Raw genomic sequence first — 20,917 nt, 5'->3', positions numbered from 1 at the left:
ACATGTTAAGTGGCGATAATTAGATGATCAGAGACTGATCTAAATGGATTCTGAAGCAAAAACAGCATGTGACTGCATGTGGTGATATGCTTAATTATTATGAATTAACTCAAGCTCACTTCCCTGTAGAAATATTTTACCACGTAACTTCAAACCTTTATCAAAGGTCCGATTTTTGTTGGATTTGAATAAAAAAAAATGGAATATAATAGAAAGCTGACATTTTCTTAATCTTGTAGAGCCATATTATAATTATTGTTTATAATGTCAGATTTCTACATACAGAAACAAACATTCTTCTTGAACGTAGGGAATGTTTCAAACGAAATTGTTGTTTAAACTCCAAAAATTAGTTCAATAAATTTAATCTTAAAACTGATCTGTGAAAAATACAATGTATTTAATTTAAAATAACAATATTTTTTTTTTAAAAAAGGCCGACAACGAAGTTACATTTAGTATTCCGAACTTTTAGATAAAACTGCAGAAAATCATCTAGGTTTAACACGCATTTAAATGGTGAAGAACAGAGCAATATCATAAACAAATATTTTCAGGCAACAGTTTAAAGTTTTGACTTGCTATTTTCATTAAAATATGTCCTTTGAATTCTTTTGTTCTAAATACTCTGAATCAACAAGGCAAATATCATGTAAAAAACGACATTTTTCTCTCTTGGTTAGACAAGTCTAGATTTAGCCATTTTCACAGGGCGAAAAGTAACATTAATGTAGATATTTTCCATTTAAAAACAGATGCAGGCAATAATTTCATGGCAGAACTTTAGTTTTCAACAAAAAAATCAACAAATGCTTTCCCAGATTTTCACTGAACGGACGAGTTAAACTGTAAGGCGTAAGTGTTTGAGTAATAGCAGATTAACCTACGGCATACGCTTCAATTAGGCGACAGCATAAGATAAGATAAATGCCGGTTTCCAGTCCCCGTATCAGTTGTTCCAGGTAGATCTAATAGAATTATGGCATTTGTTGGGGTGTTGTTTTAATATCTAATTAATGTGGATTTAAAATCTTAAACGATAAAAATGATGCCATAATAGCTGGTTTTTTAACTAAGATTTACCTTACTCCAAATAATAGAAATGGTAAGAATATTAAGAAAAATAATCTGCACGACGGTCATGCCGTTATAGACACTTCCATTATTTGTCAAACAATCCCATTTTTTTATTATATTTGCTTGTATGGTTTTAATTTTTTTGATACAGTGAAGAATAAATAAAAAAATATTTTTCAATTACATTTAGTTTCAGTCAAAAGCAGGCAATGTGACCAATTTACAGTTGGCGGGTGGGGTATGTAAAGCTCATGGAAGAACTTGTAGTTTCTTAGACTAGAGCAAAAAGAATCTTGAGAAACTAATTGCATTGTACTGACGAAATATATTTGTTTGAAACTGACTGATGACTTTACCATATTAAAGCTGCAGGTGTGAAAGACGATGATTAATTTTTCACAAGTAACGATGTAAACAACAACAAATTCCTCGCTTGCGGACAATGCGCATGTGCGTAGTCATTTCTATTATCTGTGCCGTAACGTACGCATCAAATCCGGAAATATGGGAGGGTGCGCCTATGCACGAGGCTGAAATTACATGTAAAACAATACAATACAAGGCGGAGACCAAAGGTTACCACAAATTGAATAGCTGTTCTTTTTTATTCTATATAAAATTACAAAATTCTAATGGCTGCAGCACACACCAGGACCCATTTTAAGTGTCTGTATTTACATTTTCCTGAAGATAATTGTCATTGCTGAATAAAAATCAAAAGAATTGTGGGGGCCATGTTTGATGTATGCACACATTGTGAAACAGTAATAAAGAGAATAGAATCTGGTACAGCAAATTCAAAATTATGTGATTCTATAATGACTTTGTTCGTTGAACAGGGTCAACAAACAGATGTTATTGTCATGGACTTTTCCAAGGCGTTTGACAAGGTCGATCACATTAGATTAATTTATAAGCTACAATGCCTTTGGTGTCAACCCACAAATTACCAAATGGGTCAAATCTTTCCTGTCAAACCGATCCCAGGAAGTCGCTGTTGATGGTCATTTTTCCAGTGAACTTCGTGTACTGTCTGGAGTTCCCAAGGGGTCTGTTCTTGGGCCTGGTCTCTTCCTGTATATATCAATGACTTACCAGACTCGGTCAAATGTAACGCAAGAATGTTTGTAGATGACACCATAATATACCTTACCATCAACTCCATTTCAGATAGTATATCTCTGCAACAAGACCTCATTAGCTTAGAAACCTGGGAGAAGACATGGTCCATGGAGTTCAACCCGGACAAGTGTGAAGTCCTTAGAATCTTTAGAAAGAAAAATCCTGTTGTCTACCCCTATAAACTTCACAACATAGAGTTAAAAACTTGTGAGGCAGCTAAATACAACACCTATGTCCGGCCTCAAGTGGAGTAGTGTTCAAGCGTCTGGCATCCTTGGCAAAAAAACCCTTACTAGCAAAGTTGAAAAATGTTCAAAACGATTACAGTTACAACAGAAGTGTTACACAAATGTTGAAAACATTAGAATGGAATACACTCCAATATAGAAGGTTACACAATTCATTAGTAATGTTTTATAAAATAAGAACCCAGTTAGTTGCAGCCGACCAATCTCATCATATTCAAACTAAAAACCTAAATTACTTAATCCCCATGTCTCACACTCAGTACTTCTCTAACTCATACTTCTCAAGGACCATCCGACTCTGGAACTCCCTACCAGCTTATGTCAAATCTAGCCCCAGTCTCAGTATCTTTAGAGAGAGGCTGGCGGTGGTAAATATGTAATTTTGTTGCTTCTGTCCTGTTTTAACTGTAGCATACTATAACATCTGTAACATATCATTTCTTTAACAACTGTTTCTCTGACAGCGCCGCCCAGTGATAGTTGGAAATCGACGGTTGGGTGAAAAAGATGTAGATGTAGATGTAAAATGAAATTATACTAAGCATTAGAATAAAACAAGATATCTTCGATCTTGTTTTTACTTTAATTCTAATGTTTTTTCTTTTCATCTCATCATGTCCACTTGAATATGCTTTTTTAAAGCGATGCTGAAAACAATGCGAAACTGAAGACTGAAATGGGTAACATAAAACGCTAAAATTTTACAAACCAGTTTAATTAGGCACAATTGTTACGTTGAGAAATTGTGTACATCTTTCAATATTTAGGTAAATGAAATAACAGTAATTCATTCTTATAAGAATCCTTAAAAAAAAATAAAAAGTAATAAATAAGAAAGCCTACATGATATGTATTAACAAAGAAATAGACAGAAATATAACATATAGAAAATGTGACTAGCTTTTAATGTTTTATTTAATTAGGCTCCATAACCTCACATCTCCTCTACAAATTCCAGTTTGTTTAGTTCGGCCCATTGCTTCTCGTTTAGGGCAACCAAATTAATTTAACTGGGACCAATTCACTACTTTTCACCGAGTTCTTATAGAAACACAAAACGCAACCAAGCAACAGAATAGTAGACTCGGTTTTGTTGAATCTGTTCATGAGAGGTAATGAAGTTTTCTGATATACATTCTGATCACAAACGTTTCACCATTACACATATTTTATCTTTGCAACTTTTTTTTTAGGTTGCTCAGGTTATAACTGGTTCAATTATTGCCATGACCACTAACTTCAAGGCATGATAATACAGTCTGCCTGTTTCAAACATAAATATCAGCATGCCTGTCAAATCTTTATTTCCACTTAGAATACAGGAGTTTTTCAAAAGTGTTGGGCCTGGCAAAGAGAGAACCGGTCCATTTTGTGACATGTGTCTGTGTAAAAAGAGCTTATAATCATCCTGAAACGGCGTAACACAATTATACCTCAGAACTTAAACTTTGTGGTTGGTATATTCTCTATATTATCCATTTTAATTCAATGTATTGCCTTCTGATAATTATGTTTGTGAATTTGTATGACATTAAAGAATAGCCTCCGTTCTGTCTTCATAATTAAAGCCTTTTCGGTGTGACTATGTGCAGGCATTGTCAACGTCTTGGATGGATGAGTGACCTGGACAGCAACATTTCTGCACAATTTCTTCGGCCCTTGCATTGTCGACCATAAATCTTTTTTAGCAAAATACAACACCGATTTTAAGTCTGAGCATAATATAGGAGATTCAACATTAGAATGTCTACATGTCCTTTGCCTCACTTAAACTATTTTGTTTTTGTAAATTCATATTCCTGAACATTAATTGAGGTATCAAGGAAACAATTTAGAACCTTTTCATTTAAAATATCTCTTCATCAGGTTACAGACACATAATTGTAATCTGTAGGTAAGGGCACTCTTGTTCGAAATACATCGTTGTTGGCGCTGAACTTACGTTTAACCATATTAAGTTGACTTATAATAAAGGTTTTTGTTAAAATGTCACCATCCTCTGGAGTAATGCAACCATAGCTTGTATGGAAGTGGAAGTGTACAGATGGAAATTCTGTAAATTTTCCTTCGAACCAACTACACAATGACAAATCTTCTCATCTTTCCGAAGATTCGACACTGTATTGATAATATCACAAAACTATTTGCACGTGCGACGGACTCTTAAAAACATATATTCTAAAGCGAGATAGCTAAAATATCAGCTATCATTTTCTTGGAAAGTTTAAATACAGTTATTCGCCCATTTAAAGAAATACAGAAAACCAAAATTTCAAAAGGTTGAATTTTACAAAATCACTAAAACTCAATCAAAATTCATGTATACTCAAACGCAAAAGAAAGTGTGCACGCAGGTTTTCGTAAACTGAAGTAGATCTTGTTGTCCGAAGTAGATTATTTTGTCTAAAAGTATGTCACGTTCGGTACCAAAATTTATTGCAGTTTATGGCCAATGAGATGTTTTTCAATTATTTTCAAAATTTTGACATTTATGGGGATTCTTGGCTATTCAAAGCCAACAGGGGTCAACAACGGAAGTTGTGAATCACTTTCTTGTCAGATGATAAAAAACTGCCTGTTTCTCAAACATTATTTTGTTTAAATATCGTGTGTGACCACCTCTACTATTTATTCAAGCATGGCTTAGGCCTAACGTAACAGTAGAATGACGTCACGAGGAATTTTATTCCGTTCTTGAGTGGCGGTTGTCACCCGAGGTCTGCTGGATCAATGGCGTACAGCGACTCGGCCAGCTTGCTGAAATTGCTGGTGCGTGCAAAAGAATTATGACATTACTTTGGCACCCAAACGTTCAGCTGACGTAAATAACGTTGTCATCCCGTTGAAGCATTCACAAAGTCGTGGCATTCTATCACAGCAAAGATTTGAAATCTGATGTGTTTTTCTTTTTACCAAAGGTATAAAAAAACTGGCAAAACGTTTAAAATTGTAGACATGTGCATTTCCTATGGGCAGCACGTGCAAAGTGCGCAAAAGTCTACTGTCGCTAGTTATCTAGACTCCACCCAGTTTTTATCGTAAAATTGAAGTAATATCAATAGTACATGCTTCGAGCAAAGTATGTTGCAAATTGTAGACGGACACCTCTTTTAGAACTGAGAATATTCACATTTAAAAAGTGCACACTTTCTTTTGCGTTTAAGCTAGCCAAAACACAATGTCATATTCTGTTAGTAAATGTTTTCAAAAGTTATATTCATACAGACGAATATCCTTGAAAAAATGTGTGTGGTTGTCCAAAATGTGTTATATCATAAATAGATAATAATATAATGTTGGTCGGAACCGCATTATTTTACCCATTTTTATATAAATTTACTCTTTCATATAATGGTGTTAAATATTCAATTTATTTTTCTAAAAGTTGTTACACATGTTAAAACGAATATGCGTTCTTTGAATGTGCCATTTGCGGTCTTTTGATTTGCTTTTTATGTATAAGCATCTGATAATAATATCAAAAAAAGTTAAATTTTCACATTTTCTACTCAGGTATGACGGAAGTACTGATTTGATACTTTACCAAATCAGGACAGCTATGTTGTTACACTTCCACGCATCGGTCGAATATTACAATACATTTGTGAAGTAACGGTAATGGATACTCAACGCTGGTAAAGGAGCGTATGGTTTTGTGATTATCAAAGGTTGAAGGTTGTCAATCATTAAAGTGCTCTGCCTTGTTGAAAGTTCAGCTCATCATATAAGTGCGCTAAAAACTCTGCAAAGCTTGTACCCCAAATCTTTCGGTAAATATCTCCAAGGTCATCTAAAATAGATTGGAAATTTCATAGCATTCTTTAAATAATATGTTCATGATCATACATGAATATTCCAAGAACACTGAATGATAAAATTATGATAATTTTTATCAATTTTAAGTGAATACCACATATTTTATAAAGTCTGCATATGTAGATAGTATGGCAAATACTTTTTTTAAATTTCTGTTTCCATTTTTACTAATTTTCGCTAGTATATAAAGCCTAAACATTTATGTGTAGATTCTCTATTTCTTTAAGATTTTGAAAATATGTTGAAATCGTAGAATAGATAAAATCGTATCATAGCATAAAGTTGGAGAAATGTTAAAAACCATAAAGGTTACATTTCACATTTTTTTATGTACATGTACTTCCACTTACACATGCATTTCTTGTCGGGACTGTGAAATGGCACTTAAAATAGTCAAATTGTTGTGTATTAATTATAACACAGTATTTGACAGTGATATGATTTCAAAGTATATATGTTTTATAAAATAATGCAGTATCAGTTTAATTCAGACCTGAAAGAATACCATTTTTTTTCTGATATTTATTAGTCCCCTACTGGTTGAAAACCAGTTTCGGGGACCGTAGGAATGCACTTTCCGTCATTCCGTTCGTCCTTCCGTCCATCCGTCCGCAGTTTCTTGTCATCCATGAAGGGATTTTAATATTACTTGGCACAAATGTTCCCCATGATAAGGTGACTTGTCATGTGCAAAACCCTGACCCCTAGCTCAAAGGTCAAGGTCACAATCGGAGGTCAATGTCAACTGGGCTTTTTCCTGTCCGGTCAATAACTCTCCAATCTATGAAGGGATTTTAATATTACATGGCACAAATGTACCTCATAATAAGACAATGTGTCGTGCTCAACTTTCAGATCCCTAGCTCAAAGGTCAAGGGCACACTTAGCAGTCAAATGTTAACATGGCATGAATAGGGTCTGTTTCGTGTCTGGTCCATTACTCTGTCATTCATTAAGGGATGTTAATATCACTTGGCACAAATGCTTCCCATGATAAGATGACGTGTCATGCGCAAAACCCGGACCTCTGGCTCAAAGGTCAAGGTCATAATTGGAGGTCAAAGGTCAACAGGACTTTTTTCCTGTTTGGTCCATAACTCTGCCATCCATGAAGGGATTTTAATATTACTTAGCACATATGTTCCCAATATTAAGACAACATGTCATGCGCAAAACTCGGACCCCTAGCTTAAAGGTCAAGGTCACAATTGGAGGTCAAACGTCAATAGGATTTTTTTTCCTGCCCGGTCCAGAACTCTGTCATCCATCAAGGGATTACAATATTACCTGGCATAAATGGTCCCCATGATGAGACAACGTGTCGTGCGCAACACCCAGAACCCTAGCTTCAAGGTCAAGGTCACAATTTGAGATCAAAGGTCAATAGGATTTTTTTTTCCTATCCGGTCTATAACTTTGTCATGCAAGACAAGATTTAAATATCATTTGGCACAAATATTCCCCTGGATGAGACAACATGTCATGCGCAAAATCCGGGCCCTAGGTCTAAGGTCAAGGTCACAGTTAGAAGCCAAAGGTCAGATACAAAAATGACTTTGTCCGGAGCATTTCTTCTTCATGCATGGTGGGATTTTGATGTAACTTGGCACAAATGTTCACCACCATGAGGCACCCTTGCTTTTAGAAGTACGTCCCTTGGTTGTTACTATGAATAGATTATAGATTGTTACTAGCTGTAGGGAAAAATCGAGACCACTTTTCTGTGGTACAACATGTATGTTGCATTGAATTTTTAGGTGTATTTTGACCTATCACTGCCTGTTAAAGAGTTTTGTGTGGACTTATAATATTAATATTTATTTATTTTATTGTTTTTAGAATTAATTTGTTGTTACTATAAATAACTTATATGATAACTTTTTTATAATTGGTAAAAAAATCCATATGAAAACAACTGTAGGTATTTATATATGCAAATTTTAATCCAAGTGTTGTTATAACATATACATCATTGACAGATATCACTTCGATCATTATGTTATACTGCAGTAGGAAAATTTAGGTGCCCTCCAGTAGGGGACTTTGTATTGCATGGCAATACTTCATTCACTTGTTTGTTCTTATTTAAACTTTAAGTTAAAGTATAATTAAGATACGAAAAGAGAAATTTTATTATATTGTTTTTAGAATTAATTTGTTGTTACTATAAATAACTTATATGATAACTTTTTTATAATTGGTAAAAAAATCCATATGAAAACAACTGTAGGTATTTATATATGCAAATTTTAATCCAAGTGTTGTTATAACATATACATCATTGACAGATATCACTTCGATCATTATGTTATACTGCAGTAGGAAAATTTAGGTGCCCTCCAGTAGGGGACTTTGTATTGCATGGCAATACTTCATTCACTTGTTTGTTCTTATTTAAACTTTAAGTTAAAGTATAATTAAGATACGAAAAGAGAAATTTTATTACTAGATGATTACCTTGTTACCACACATAGAGCTTATAAAATATACCGTGTCCCGATCCCGGGTTTTAGTCCTCGCCCAATTTGTTGAAGGGCAAAATGGCTACTCTTGCCCGGGTGGTAAATTTTGGGAGTAAGAGCATTTTTCAGTAATATTTAAAGATTGCATGCTATTTTGCAGGGTTTGAAATATCAAGCAGAATTCTATATTTTATACAGTATCAAACTTGGCTGAAGTATTTGTGATTACTTATCATGTTTCTGAAGTCCAAATTAAGCTGTCCGAAAAAAGGTTCACTTTAGAATGTACACAAAAGAAGTTTGAAAGGATCAGTGATGTAGCTATAATACATTTGGGGGAGTTTCCATTTTAGCGGTCCCCACTGACTTTGACTATTTATGTTGGGAGGGTTGTGTTTAAATTCTTGTTGAAATAACATAGCTTTTGTATGGGGCCAGTAGCACTAATGAAAAAGCAGGGGTGTGGGGGCAGCAGCCCCCAAAGTAACGTGACGTCATGACGTATTTCCGACCGGGGACCGGTAAACTGGAAGTGTTTATAGATCTTAAATTTCTCTCTATCTCTGTCTTTCTACAACTCCCCCAGCTCGTCCTCAATTTGATCATTCTTTAAAATAGTCTGCAAGTTGATGTGATATAGGATCCTAAGGATGTATCCATTCTCTGTGAATATAGGAATAACGCATGTTTTTTCCTGTTATAATGTCTGCAGAATCCACAAGATGTTGTAATAAGAAATGAACATGTGCTAATGCTATTCTAACATAAAATGCATAAAAACTAAACACATGATAAACAAATAAATTATCCTTCAACGTCATTGAATTTCCTTGAAACGCGTGGGAATGTCTGCGTTGATTTTTCACATTGACGTCATTTCCTTTTGAATATGTTTTGGGGCCGTTATGCATTTATGCACGGAAAGCTTTGATATAGACTTAAAAAGGTGTTATAACAGCATGTGACTTTGTGAGCATGAGAATCTGCTAACACACGTTTTCTCTCCTGTTAAAATATCTCCTAAAAATGACAAGGTCGGCAGTTTTATGTTAGAATGAGTGATATCTGACCTTTAGCATTTGATATTAGATTAGATTAAATTTTATTGCTGCATAACAATATCACAATATCATATTTACATCTAAAACATTACAATAAAATAATGACACTGGTCAAAAATTGCACTATCAAGCAAGTTAAGTTATGATATGAACAGATCCCCAAGCTACATAAGGACTTGCAACTTTCTCATTATCTGTCATGCTCTGTGCAGTCTATCTGCTGTTTCATTTTCAATGTTACTAAAATGTCAAGGCCTTGAAGGGGTCCAATCAAGTTGATGCCAACTTCAGTCAAGTTGAGATCTGTCCATACAGTAGTTAAGTATTTGTTGACAAGACTTTGTGTGCTTTTCTCCAGTCCAAGATAAACCATGCCAAAGTAAAAATACATCAGATTATGTTTTGTTTATTTTAGTCCCAAAGGTTCCTGAAATAGTGGGGTTGATGTGTGTAGCTCAGCGCCACAAGTCAACAAGTATCACCACAACAAACTACAAGAGAGGAACAGGAGGACGATCATCCTTCAATGGCTCAGTTGTTACAGTGTTTGGAGCAAAATCATCCTTGGGTTACATTGTTGTAAACAAACTTGGTATGTGTATATTTGCAAGACTTTGTCAGAGTTTTGTAAGCTTACCTTAGTTCTATTCGAGGGGAAACAGGATGGTTTACCTCTGTTTATGTTTACACACACATAATTATATATTTAACGGTTTACCTCTGTTTATGTTCACACACATATATGTTTAATGGTGACAACATATAAAATTTTTTTTCAGAAGTCTTATAAATACAAATTTCTGTGATGTTTGTAAAAATACTGGGTAATACTAAGTGTATTTTTCAGTCCGTCTGTTAAATTTCTTGAGTACTCAGCCCATCTGAAAGAAATGATTCACATATTATAGAAATCTTCATGTAGATTTTTAGCTCGACTATATGAAGTATAAGGAGAGCTATCCTACTCGACCCGGCGTCGGTGTCTTTCCGCGTCCCCACCTTGGTTAAAGTTTTTTTTACACTTTCTCTTTTTTAGCTAACCTGTCACAAAGTGACAAGGTGAGCTTTTGTGATCACGCGGCGTCCGTCGTCCTTGCGTCCGTCTGTGCGTCCGTCCGTAAACTTTTGCTTGTGACCACTCTAGAGGTCACATTTTTTGTGGGATCTTTATGAAAGTTGGTCAGAATGTTCATCTTGATGATATCTAGGTCAAGTTCGAAACTGGGTCACGTGCCATCAAAAACTAGGTCAGTAGGTCTAAAAATAGAAAAACCTTGTGACCTCTCTAGAGGCCATATATTTCACAAGATCTTCATTAAAATTGGTCAGAATGTTCACCTTGATGATATCTAGGTCAAGTTCGAAACTAGGTCACGTGCCATCAAAAACTAGGTCAGTAGGTCAAATAATAGAAAAACCTTGTGACCTCTCTAAAGGCCATATTTTTCATGGGATCTGTATGAAAGTTGGTCTGAATGTTCATCTTGATGATATCTAGGTCAAGTTTGAAACTGGGTAACGTGCGGTCAAAAACTAGGTCAGCAGGTCTAAAAATAGAAAAACCTTGTGACCTCTCTAGAGGCCATACTTGTGAATGGATCTTCATGAAAATTGGTCTGAATGTTCACCTTGATGATTTCTAGGTCAGGTTCGAAACTGGGTCACTTGCGATCAAAAACTAGGTCAGTAGGTCTAAAAATAGAAAAACCTTGTTACCTCTCTAGAGGCCATATATTTCACAAGATCTTCATGAAAATTGGTCTGAATGTTCACCTTGATGATATCTAGGTCAAGTTCGAAACTGGGTCACGTGCCATCAAAAACTAGGTCAGTAGGTCTAAAAATAGAAAAACCTTGTGACCTCTCTAGAGGCCATATATTTCACAAGATCTTCATGAAAATTGGTCAGAACGTTCATCTTGATGATATCTAGGTCAAGTTCGAAACTGGGTCACGTGCCTTCAAAAACTAGGTCAGTAGGTCAAATAATAGAAAAACCTTGTGACCTCTCTAAAGGCCATATTTTTCATGGGATCTGTATGAAAGTTGGTCTGAATGTTCATCTTGATGATATCTAGGTCAAGTTCGAAACTGGGTCACCTGCGGTCAAAAACTATGTCAGTAGGTCTAAAAATAGAAACACCTTGTGACCTCTCTAGAGGCCATACTTGTGAATGGATCTTCATAAGAATTGGTCAGAATGTTCATCTTGATGATAACTAGGTCAAATTTGAAAGTGAGTCACGTGTCATCAAAAATAGGTCAGTAGGTCAAATAATGAAAAAACTTTGTGACCTCTCTAGAGGTCATATTTTTCATGGGATCTGTATGAAATTTGGTCTGAATGTTTATCTTGATGATATATAGGTTAAATTTGAAACTGGGTCAACTGCGATCAAAAACTAGGTCAGTAGGTCTTAAAATAGAAAAACCTTGTGACCTCTCTAGAGGCCATACCCTTGAATGGATCTTCATGGAAATTGGTCAGAATGTTCAACTTGATGATATCTAGGTCAGGTTTGAAACTGGGTCACGTGCCATCAAAAACTAGGTCAGTAGATCAAATAATAAAAAACCTTGTGACCTCTCTAGAGGCCATACTTTTCATGGGATCTGTATGAAAGTTGGACTGAATGTTCATCTTGATGATATCTAGTTCAAGTTTGAAACTGGGTCAACTGCGGTCAAAAACTAGGTCAGTAGGTCTAAAATTAGAAAAATCTTTTGACCTCTCTAGAGGCCATATTTTTCAATGGATCTTCATGAAAATTGGTCAGAATTTTTATCTTGATGATATCTAGGTCAAGTTCAAAACTGGGTCACATGAGCTCAAAAACTAGGTCACTATGTCACATAATAGAAAAAAATGACATCATACTCAAAACTGGGTCATGTGGGAAGAGGTGAACGATTCAGGACCATCATTGTCCTCTTGTTTACATATACTGTTGAGTTGTTATGTATATCGTTTACTACAGTATTGTGTCTGTGTAAAACACATCAGCTGACAAAAAGGTTGATTGACACCATGTTTTTATTAGCTCACCTGTCACAAAGTGACAAGGTGAGCTTTTTTGATCGCGCGGTGTCTGTCGTCTGCGTCCGTGCGTGCGTGCGTCCGTAAACTTTTGCTTGTGACCACTCTGGAGGTCACATTTTTCATGGGATCTTTATGAAAGTTGGTCAGAATGTTCATCTTGATGATATCTAGGTCAAGTTCGAAACTGGGTCACGTGCCGTCAAAAACTAGGTCAGTAGGTCTAAAAATAGAAAAACCTTGTGACCTCTCTAGAGGCCATATATTTCACAAGATCTTCATGAAAATTGGTCAGAATGTACACCTTGATGATATCTAGGTCAAGTTTGAAACTGGGTCACGTGCCATCAAAAACTAGGTCAGTAGGTCTAAAAATAGAAAAACCTTGTGACCTCTCTAGAGGCCATATATTTCACAAGATCTTCATAAAAATTGGTCAGAACGTTCACCTTGATGATAAGGGCCATAACTCTGGCACCAATATTTCATGAATAAAAAAGGTCAAGGTCATGTATAGAGTGATGAACAGCTAGTTTTATTGCTCTTAGAATTTCAATCAAAATACACTTCAAAGTGTAATTGCTGAGATGGAATTTTGGACTAATATGTGCAAAAACTATTAAAGAAATATTTTGGGAGGTTTTTGTTTCTGGAGATAGCTTGGAAATAAAAAAAAAGATAAAATGTTGAAAGTGGATATGTAAACTATTGGACTTATTGTGTAAAGAAATACAGAAAATTCAACTTTTGAGATGCTCCCCTGAAATTTTGTGTGTAAAAGCATTGTTTTGATAACTGGACAGAGAGGATTAGTGGATTAGTGTAGGGTACTGCTCTATTGAATTTGACATATTGGATAAAAACAGGTTTGTTGTTTACACTGTAAAATGGATAGCAAAGAGAATAAAAAGAAAACACAAGGCAAGAACAATGCAGATACCCCTAAGGCTAAAAAAGTCAGAACTCATTCAGATGTCAGTGAGACAAGTACAGAAGAGCTTACTTTTATTCACCAGCAGTTAGAAGGCTTGTCAGAAAATATTGTTAACCTTAGGGGGGAGCTCAAAAGTATGCTAACTAAGGATGATATTGAAACTTTGGTTACTAAAACTGTAACAAATATAGTAACCAAGATGGAGAAACAAATGATAAAGACAATAGAATCAAACTTCACAATCAAAACTCAGCAATTAAATGAAAAACTGGACAGTCTAGAATTTGAAAATAACATGCTGAAAAGTCAGATTCAAGATCTTCAAACCAAAACAAATCAGTCAGTGGAAAAGCTTGAAGAAAAAGTCAGAGCTCAAGAGGTCATTATAAGAGAAGCGAGCAGGAGATCTAATTATAATGAACAATATTCAAGAAAAAATAACTTTAAAATCATGAATGTCAAACAAATTGAGGGTGAAACAATAAATAGTCTCACAGATAAAGTATGCAGTCTTTTGGAAGCTCAAGACATAAACCTGTCTAAGACAGAAATTGTGGCCTTACATAGAATCCCGGGAAAACCAGGCTTACCAAAACCAGTGCTTGTGAAACTACTCAATAACGATGCAAAAACTTGAGTTATGACCAAACGAGCAGCTATGAAATCAGCAGGCAACAGGTTGGCAGACGATGTCACAAAAGCGAACCACCATCTGATAAATCGCTTGTTGCTCAATCCAAACATTAAAAATGCGTGGTTCTTCAATGGAGCGGTTTATGGGTTGGACAACAATGGAAAAAGACACAAATTTGACCTGTACGATAGTGTGGAAGACATTATAAAAAGTTACTAATTAAAGAAAAACTATAAAAATAGAAACTGGACTAAGGTCACTTTCAAAAAGTGTTGTAACTTTTGTTATGAATTTATAAATCTTGATAACAGAAAAAAAAACATTTGCCTATGAAATCATTTTACAGTAAAAGATTAACATTGTTAAAACATTACTAGTGTAAACTGACATTTATTCTAGGTAAAAATTAATGCTTCTCAAATATAGAAGTTTTTACAGTTAACAAAATTGATAGAGATGTTGTAAAGATGTAAGTGCTATCTTTACTTCATATGAAGATATATTTCTTCTCTTGCTTACTTAATAGTTGCAATTTAGAACAGATATGTTTTGTCTCATGTTTTTTTTTGTTTTTTTTTGTGTGATAGTTTTTTCTTTTTTTTTGTTTGTTTGTTTTTTCTAAAGGAGTTATTCTTTTCTTTTTAAGGCCGATATTTCCACTTCATAATGTTATTGCTCAAAGGCACATGGTATATTAAATAGATTATTTTTTAACATAAGACCCAGTATTGTGTATTGAATATAATGTTTCCAACAGAAGACCCAGTACAAGTATATTAAATAGAATGTTTTCAACATTCGGCCCAATATTATATATTAAATAAAATGTTTCCATTTATGAAACCTGGTATTGTATAGCATGTGAAATTTTCTTTTGTTCGGTTCGATAACTGGGCAGAAACTAGTACATTTTTAAGATATTTCCATAATATTCCTATGTGATGTATGATATACTTTTTCGGTTCGATAACTGGGCAGAAACTAGTACATTTTTAAGATATTTCCATAATATTCCTATGTGATGTATGATATACTTTTTTTTTTTTTTTTTCTTTACACCATAGGACTATGTTTAAGTACCTGTATCAACAGAAGATATGCCCTTATAAACATTTGTTATTTTCTTTTTGACAATAATTTCCTCTGGAAATAGAATAAGTAGAGAAACTGCATTTTTAAGTGTCAACAAAACATAGAAATGCTATTATAATAGTATTTTGAAAGAAATTCTTTTACATGCTCATGATCTTCCTGCACCAAGTTTTTTTTATATTTTCTATACACATTTTGTTATTGCACATAACCCACATTTTAGATATACTTTTCATAAAAGTTATGGAAGTACTATCCATGTTTGGAAATATATCCATTGTTTTATATGGATGAAATAAGTATCTTATCACTTAACTGCCGTGGCCTAAATGAGAACAAGAAGAGAATAGATGTCTTTAAATTTTTGAAGGAAAAAAACCATCACATATACTGTCTACAGGACACACATTTTACCAAGAGTCAAGAAAAATTTATTTACTCTCAGTGGAATGGAGAGTGCTATTTTAGTTTCTCGAAGTCTAATGCTAGAGGTGTAGCGATTCTTTTTAATAAAAATGTTGAAATTGATGTTCATAAATCTGTAAGGGATGATGTAGGGAATTTTATTGCATTGGATATTACAATAGAAAACAACGATTAACTTTATTAAATTTGTATGGACCGAATAATGATGATCCAAGTTTCTACAATAATGTCTTCCGAATAGTTGAGAACTTCAACAATGAAAAATGTATAATTTGCGGTGATTTTAATTTGGTCCTAAATCCAGATATTGATTATTATAATTATAAAAGGATAAATAATAAAAAGGCCAGAGATAATTTGATAAAATTTATCACAGAACATCAACTGGTAGATCCATATAGGGAAAATTTTCCAGATGTACGAAAGTATACTTGGAGAAGGAGTAATCCTATACAGCAAGCTAGACTAGATTTTTTTCTCATAAGTGAAGAATTGTTACAAATGTAAAAAACTGTGAAATCAAGTCCAGCTATAAATCAGATCATTCCTTCATCTCATTAAAGTTGGCTTCTCTAATATAAACCATGGTAAAGGACTTTGGAAGCACAATAACTCTCTTTTAAATGATATTGAATATTTAAACTGCATTAAGGAAAAAATTAAGGAAGTAAAGAGACAATACTGTCTACCAGTTTATAATTTTGAGAATATAGACAATGTACCAAACGATGAAATTCAATTTGTTATAAATGACCAGTTATTTTTGGAAACACTTTTAATGGAATTACGTGGGAAATCAATATCCTATGCAAGTTACAAGAAAAAAAAACAGTGTCGACTAGAAAAGGAAATTATGAGTAAGATACAATCTTTAGAAAATACATTAAAAGAAGAGAATTCTGATGAACTTTACTCATTAAAGAAACAATTTAATTCTATTAGAGAAGAAAAACTTAAAGGACATCTATTAAGATCAAAAGTTAAATGGATTGATGAAGGAGAAAAGCCAACAAACTTTTTCTGTAACCTTGAAAAACATAACTATTTAAATAAAACTATTTCAAAGTTAGAAAATGAACATGGTAAAACTGTTGTATCTCAATCAGAAATTTTAAAGGAAATGCATGACTTTTTTCAAGAATTATATGAAAATAAAGATGAAAACTTAATAAATGTAGACTTAAAAAAAGAATTTGATAATTATAACATTCCAAGCTTATCAAACTTAGAAGCTGAATCTATAGAAGGAGTGCTAACTTTTAAAGAAGCAGGAGAAACTTTACAGTCAATGTCCAATGATAAAAGTCCGGGAAGTGATGGCTTCTCCGCTAATTTCTTTAAGGTCTTTTGGAAGCAGTTAGGACATTTTATTATTCGGTCTTTAAATGATGCTTTTAACAATGGTTTAATGTCAGTAACACAAAGACAGGGAATAATTACTTGTATACCAAAAGAAAATAAACCACGTCAGTTTTTAAGGAATTGGAGACCTATTACACTTTTAAATACAGTATACAAAATAGTATCTGGATCTATTGCTAACAGATTAAAGACGATATTAGATAAAATTATTAGTAAGGAACAAACAGGGTTTTTAAAGGGCAGATTTATTGGTGAAAATACTAGATTACTATATGATATAATGCATTACTTAGAAATAAACAACTCACCAGGTCTTCTTCTACTTATTGATTTTGAAAAAGCATTCGACTCCATTTCATGGCACTTTATACATGAAACATTAGATTTGTTTAATTTTGGCAACTCAATAAAAACATGGGTAAATATTTTCTATAATAATATTGAATCATCTGTAGCACATTGTGGTTTTTTAACAGAATTCTTTAAAGTAGGCCGTGGCTGTCGTCAAGGGGATCCACTATCACCTTATATTTTTATCCTCTGTACGGAAATACTCATTCATAGAATTAAAAAAAATGATGCAATAAAAGGCATTAATATTGGTGATGTAGAGCACATTATATCTCAATATGCCGATGACACTTCCATCCTTTTGGATGGATCAAAGGAGTCTCTAGATCAGACATTAAATGAACTGGAATATTTCTCTAAGTTATCAGGTCTTAAAATTAATTTTGATAAGACATGCATCATTTGGCTAGGGTCCAAAAAATACAGTGCAGACTCATAAAAACAAAATTTAAACTACTTTGGGGACAATGTAAATTTAAATTACTTGGAGTTCATTTTCATGTTGATTTAGAAAAAATGATAGATTTGAATTATAATGAAAAAATAGAGAAAATTAAGAAGTCAATAAATTTTGGAATCGCAGGTATTTAACTCCATTAGGAAAAATCACAGTGATTAAAAGTATTTTAATACCAGTTTTTAATCAGCTATTTCTCACAATACCAAATCCTGAAGGAACAATGATAAAAAAGATAAATGAACTTCTATTTGAATTTTTATGGCAAGGTCCAGCTAAAATAAAAAGAACAGTAATTATTAAGGAATACTTTGAAGGTGGTCTTAAAATGGTAAACTTAGAGGCATTCATTAAAAGTATGAAGCTGACATGGCTAAGAAGATTAGTTCTTCATGAGGGTCAATGGCAATCTCTTACTAATCTCTATTTTGATGAAAGTAAATTGTTCAACTGTGGCAAACACTATGCAGAAAAAAATGGCAAATATATGCAGTAATTTGTTCTGGAAAGATGTACTTTCTGGTTTTGGAGAGTTTATTTCTGTAATACAAGTTGATTCAAGTAACTGTTTAAAAGAACCTCTATTTTATAATCATAATATTTGTATTGGCAATAAAAGTGTTTTCTTCAAATCATGGTACTTGAACGGTATCAAATACATCAATGACATTTTGAAAATAATGAGATTATGAATAAAGACAAACTACAAAATAATTATAATATAAATATTAACCTTCTTCATTACATGGGAATGAAAAATGCCATTATGAAATACTTCAGTAAAAGTCACAGGGGAAAACAATTAGATAAACATCAAACTCCTCTAATACCAAATCCTATGTCAATACTCTTAAAACATAAACAAGGAACAAGGCCATTCTATGATATCTTTAATAAAAACAAAGAAGTTCCTACCAGCCAAATAAAATGGAACCACCGATATTCCATTCAACAAGATGAATGGAAGGTGTACTATAATATGCCTTTTGACTGTTTTAAAGACACAAGTATGCAGTGGTTTCAAGTCAGGATATTACATCGTATTTTGCCACTAAATGATTACCTATTTAAACTTAAAATAAAAGATACACCTTTATGTTCATATTGTAATGTAGAAAATGAAAGTATTGAGCACTTATTCTGGTCATGTACTCATACATCAAATCTCTTCAGTGAAATAAGGTCATTGTGTGGAAGAAAAAATATCACTTTTTTGCCAAATGAAAAAAATGTTATCTTAGGTACCACAGATAAGCCATTGAATATCACTTTGTCACTACTTAAAAAATATATTTTCCAAAGTAGGTCTTTACAAAGATCTTTAACACTCCGTGGATTTGTATCCTTTCTTCATCATAATTATAAACTCAATAAAGATATTGCAATAAAAAGAAAGATAGTGCAAGTTTTTGAAAAAGAATGGACCATGGTTAAGAATATATTCCAGTAAATTTTATTGATCCTCTTTCTAAAATTAGGAATTTATTTCCTCCTTAATCAATATTCAATCTGTGGATAACTATATCAAGATTTTTCTGTCTAAAGAAAAACACTGAAATAATGTGGGTTATGTTCTTCTTTCTCTCTTTCTTTTGCTCTCTAGTTTTTTTTTTTTTGGTTTCCTTTTTGCATTGTAGAAAAAAAAAAAAAAAAAAATATTGTCTCTCAACAGAGTGTGAAGAAATATTGTTACATAGATATAGTATATGTTAATGTAAAGAATTTGTCTTGAATTCTGAGCTTATTTTATGAATAATACTATAGTATGTAATTGTACTATTGATTAGTTATCACCAATTTAATAATTATGCCAACTTTGTAAGGTGCTGAAGTGGATGCCCTCGACCCTTCAGTAACCTATGACAAGGATAATAAAGAGACAGTATATAAAAAAAAAAAAAAAAAAAAAAAAAAAAAAAAAAAAAAATATTTCATGAATTATCCCCCCTTTTCACTTAGATTTTCAGGTTAAAGTTTTGATGCACTTTCACTCTATCTCTGTTATTACTGAATGGATTTGATTCAAACTTAAAATAGTTGTTCAACATCATCACCCACATCATATCACACAAGGTGCATAAATCTGGCACCATTTTTTCATGAATTATTCCCCCTTTTTACTTTGAATTTCAGGTTAAAGTTTTGGTGCACTTTCACTCTACCTCTGTTATTACTGAATGTTTCTGATTCAAACTTTAACAATTGTTCAACATCATTACTCTTCTCATATGACACAAGGTGCATAACTCTGGGACCAAATTTTCATGAATTATTTCCCCTTTTTACTTAGAATTTTAGGTTAAAGTTTTGATGCACTTTCACTCTGTCTCTGTTATTACTGAATGGATTTGATTCAAACTTAAAATAGTTGTTCAACATCATCACCCACACCATATGACGCAAGCTGCATAACTCTGGCACCAATTTTTCATTAATTATTCCCCCTTTTTACTTAGAATTTTAGGTTAAAGTTTGATGCACTTTCACTCTGTCTCTGTTATTACTGAATGGATTTGATTCAAACTTAAAATAGGTGTTCAACATCATCACCCACACCATATGACACAAGATGCATAACTTTGGCACCAATATTTAATGAATAATGCCCCTTTTTGCTTAGGATATACTTATATAGTGTTTTGATACATTTTATCTTTACCTCTCTTATTACTTTAAGTTGATATTTTTGACATAGACTCAGGCTATTGTGCAATATCTTCATCCACAATTGGAGTCATTAAACACTCCAGTGACAGCTCTAGTTTCCTCAGATGTGCCCAGTTTCACTATCCAGCATTGAAATAGTAGAGTGCGCTGTCTCCTGTGACAGCTCTTGTT

General features: G+C 33.4%; 2 protein-coding genes across 10 annotated transcripts in view; one reads left to right on the top strand and one right to left on the bottom strand.

The window, feature by feature from the left end:
- The window catches only part of LOC123535567 (kinesin-like protein KIF27), a 61,192-nt gene extending 59,661 nt beyond the window's left edge, over nucleotides 1–1,531 (bottom strand). For all 9 annotated transcript variants that reach the window (XM_045318248.2, XM_045318249.2, XM_045318250.2 and 6 more), the window contains exon 1: nucleotides 1,434–1,531. The gene's annotated coding sequence lies outside the window, so the exon portion shown is untranslated. The remainder of the gene's footprint in view (nucleotides 1–1,433) is intronic.
- A 7,229-nt stretch (nucleotides 1,532–8,760) lies between these two features.
- LOC123536253 (NADH dehydrogenase [ubiquinone] 1 alpha subcomplex subunit 9, mitochondrial-like) overlaps nucleotides 8,761–20,917 on the top strand; it is a 33,009-nt gene continuing 20,852 nt past the window's right edge. The window contains exons 1-2 of the mRNA XM_045319250.2: nucleotides 8,761–8,837; nucleotides 10,202–10,378. Coding sequence (XP_045175185.2) covers nucleotides 8,804–8,837; nucleotides 10,202–10,378 — 211 coding nt within the window. The 5' untranslated portion in view covers nucleotides 8,761–8,803. The remainder of the gene's footprint in view (nucleotides 8,838–10,201; nucleotides 10,379–20,917) is intronic.

The sequence above is a fragment of the Mercenaria mercenaria genome, chromosome 17 (assembly GCF_021730395.1).
Source record: "Mercenaria mercenaria strain notata chromosome 17, MADL_Memer_1, whole genome shotgun sequence".
Taxonomy (NCBI): Eukaryota; Metazoa; Mollusca; class Bivalvia; order Venerida; family Veneridae; genus Mercenaria; species Mercenaria mercenaria.
Note: the sequence above shows the minus strand (reverse complement) of the source record. Positions and strands in the feature narration are given on the sequence as shown.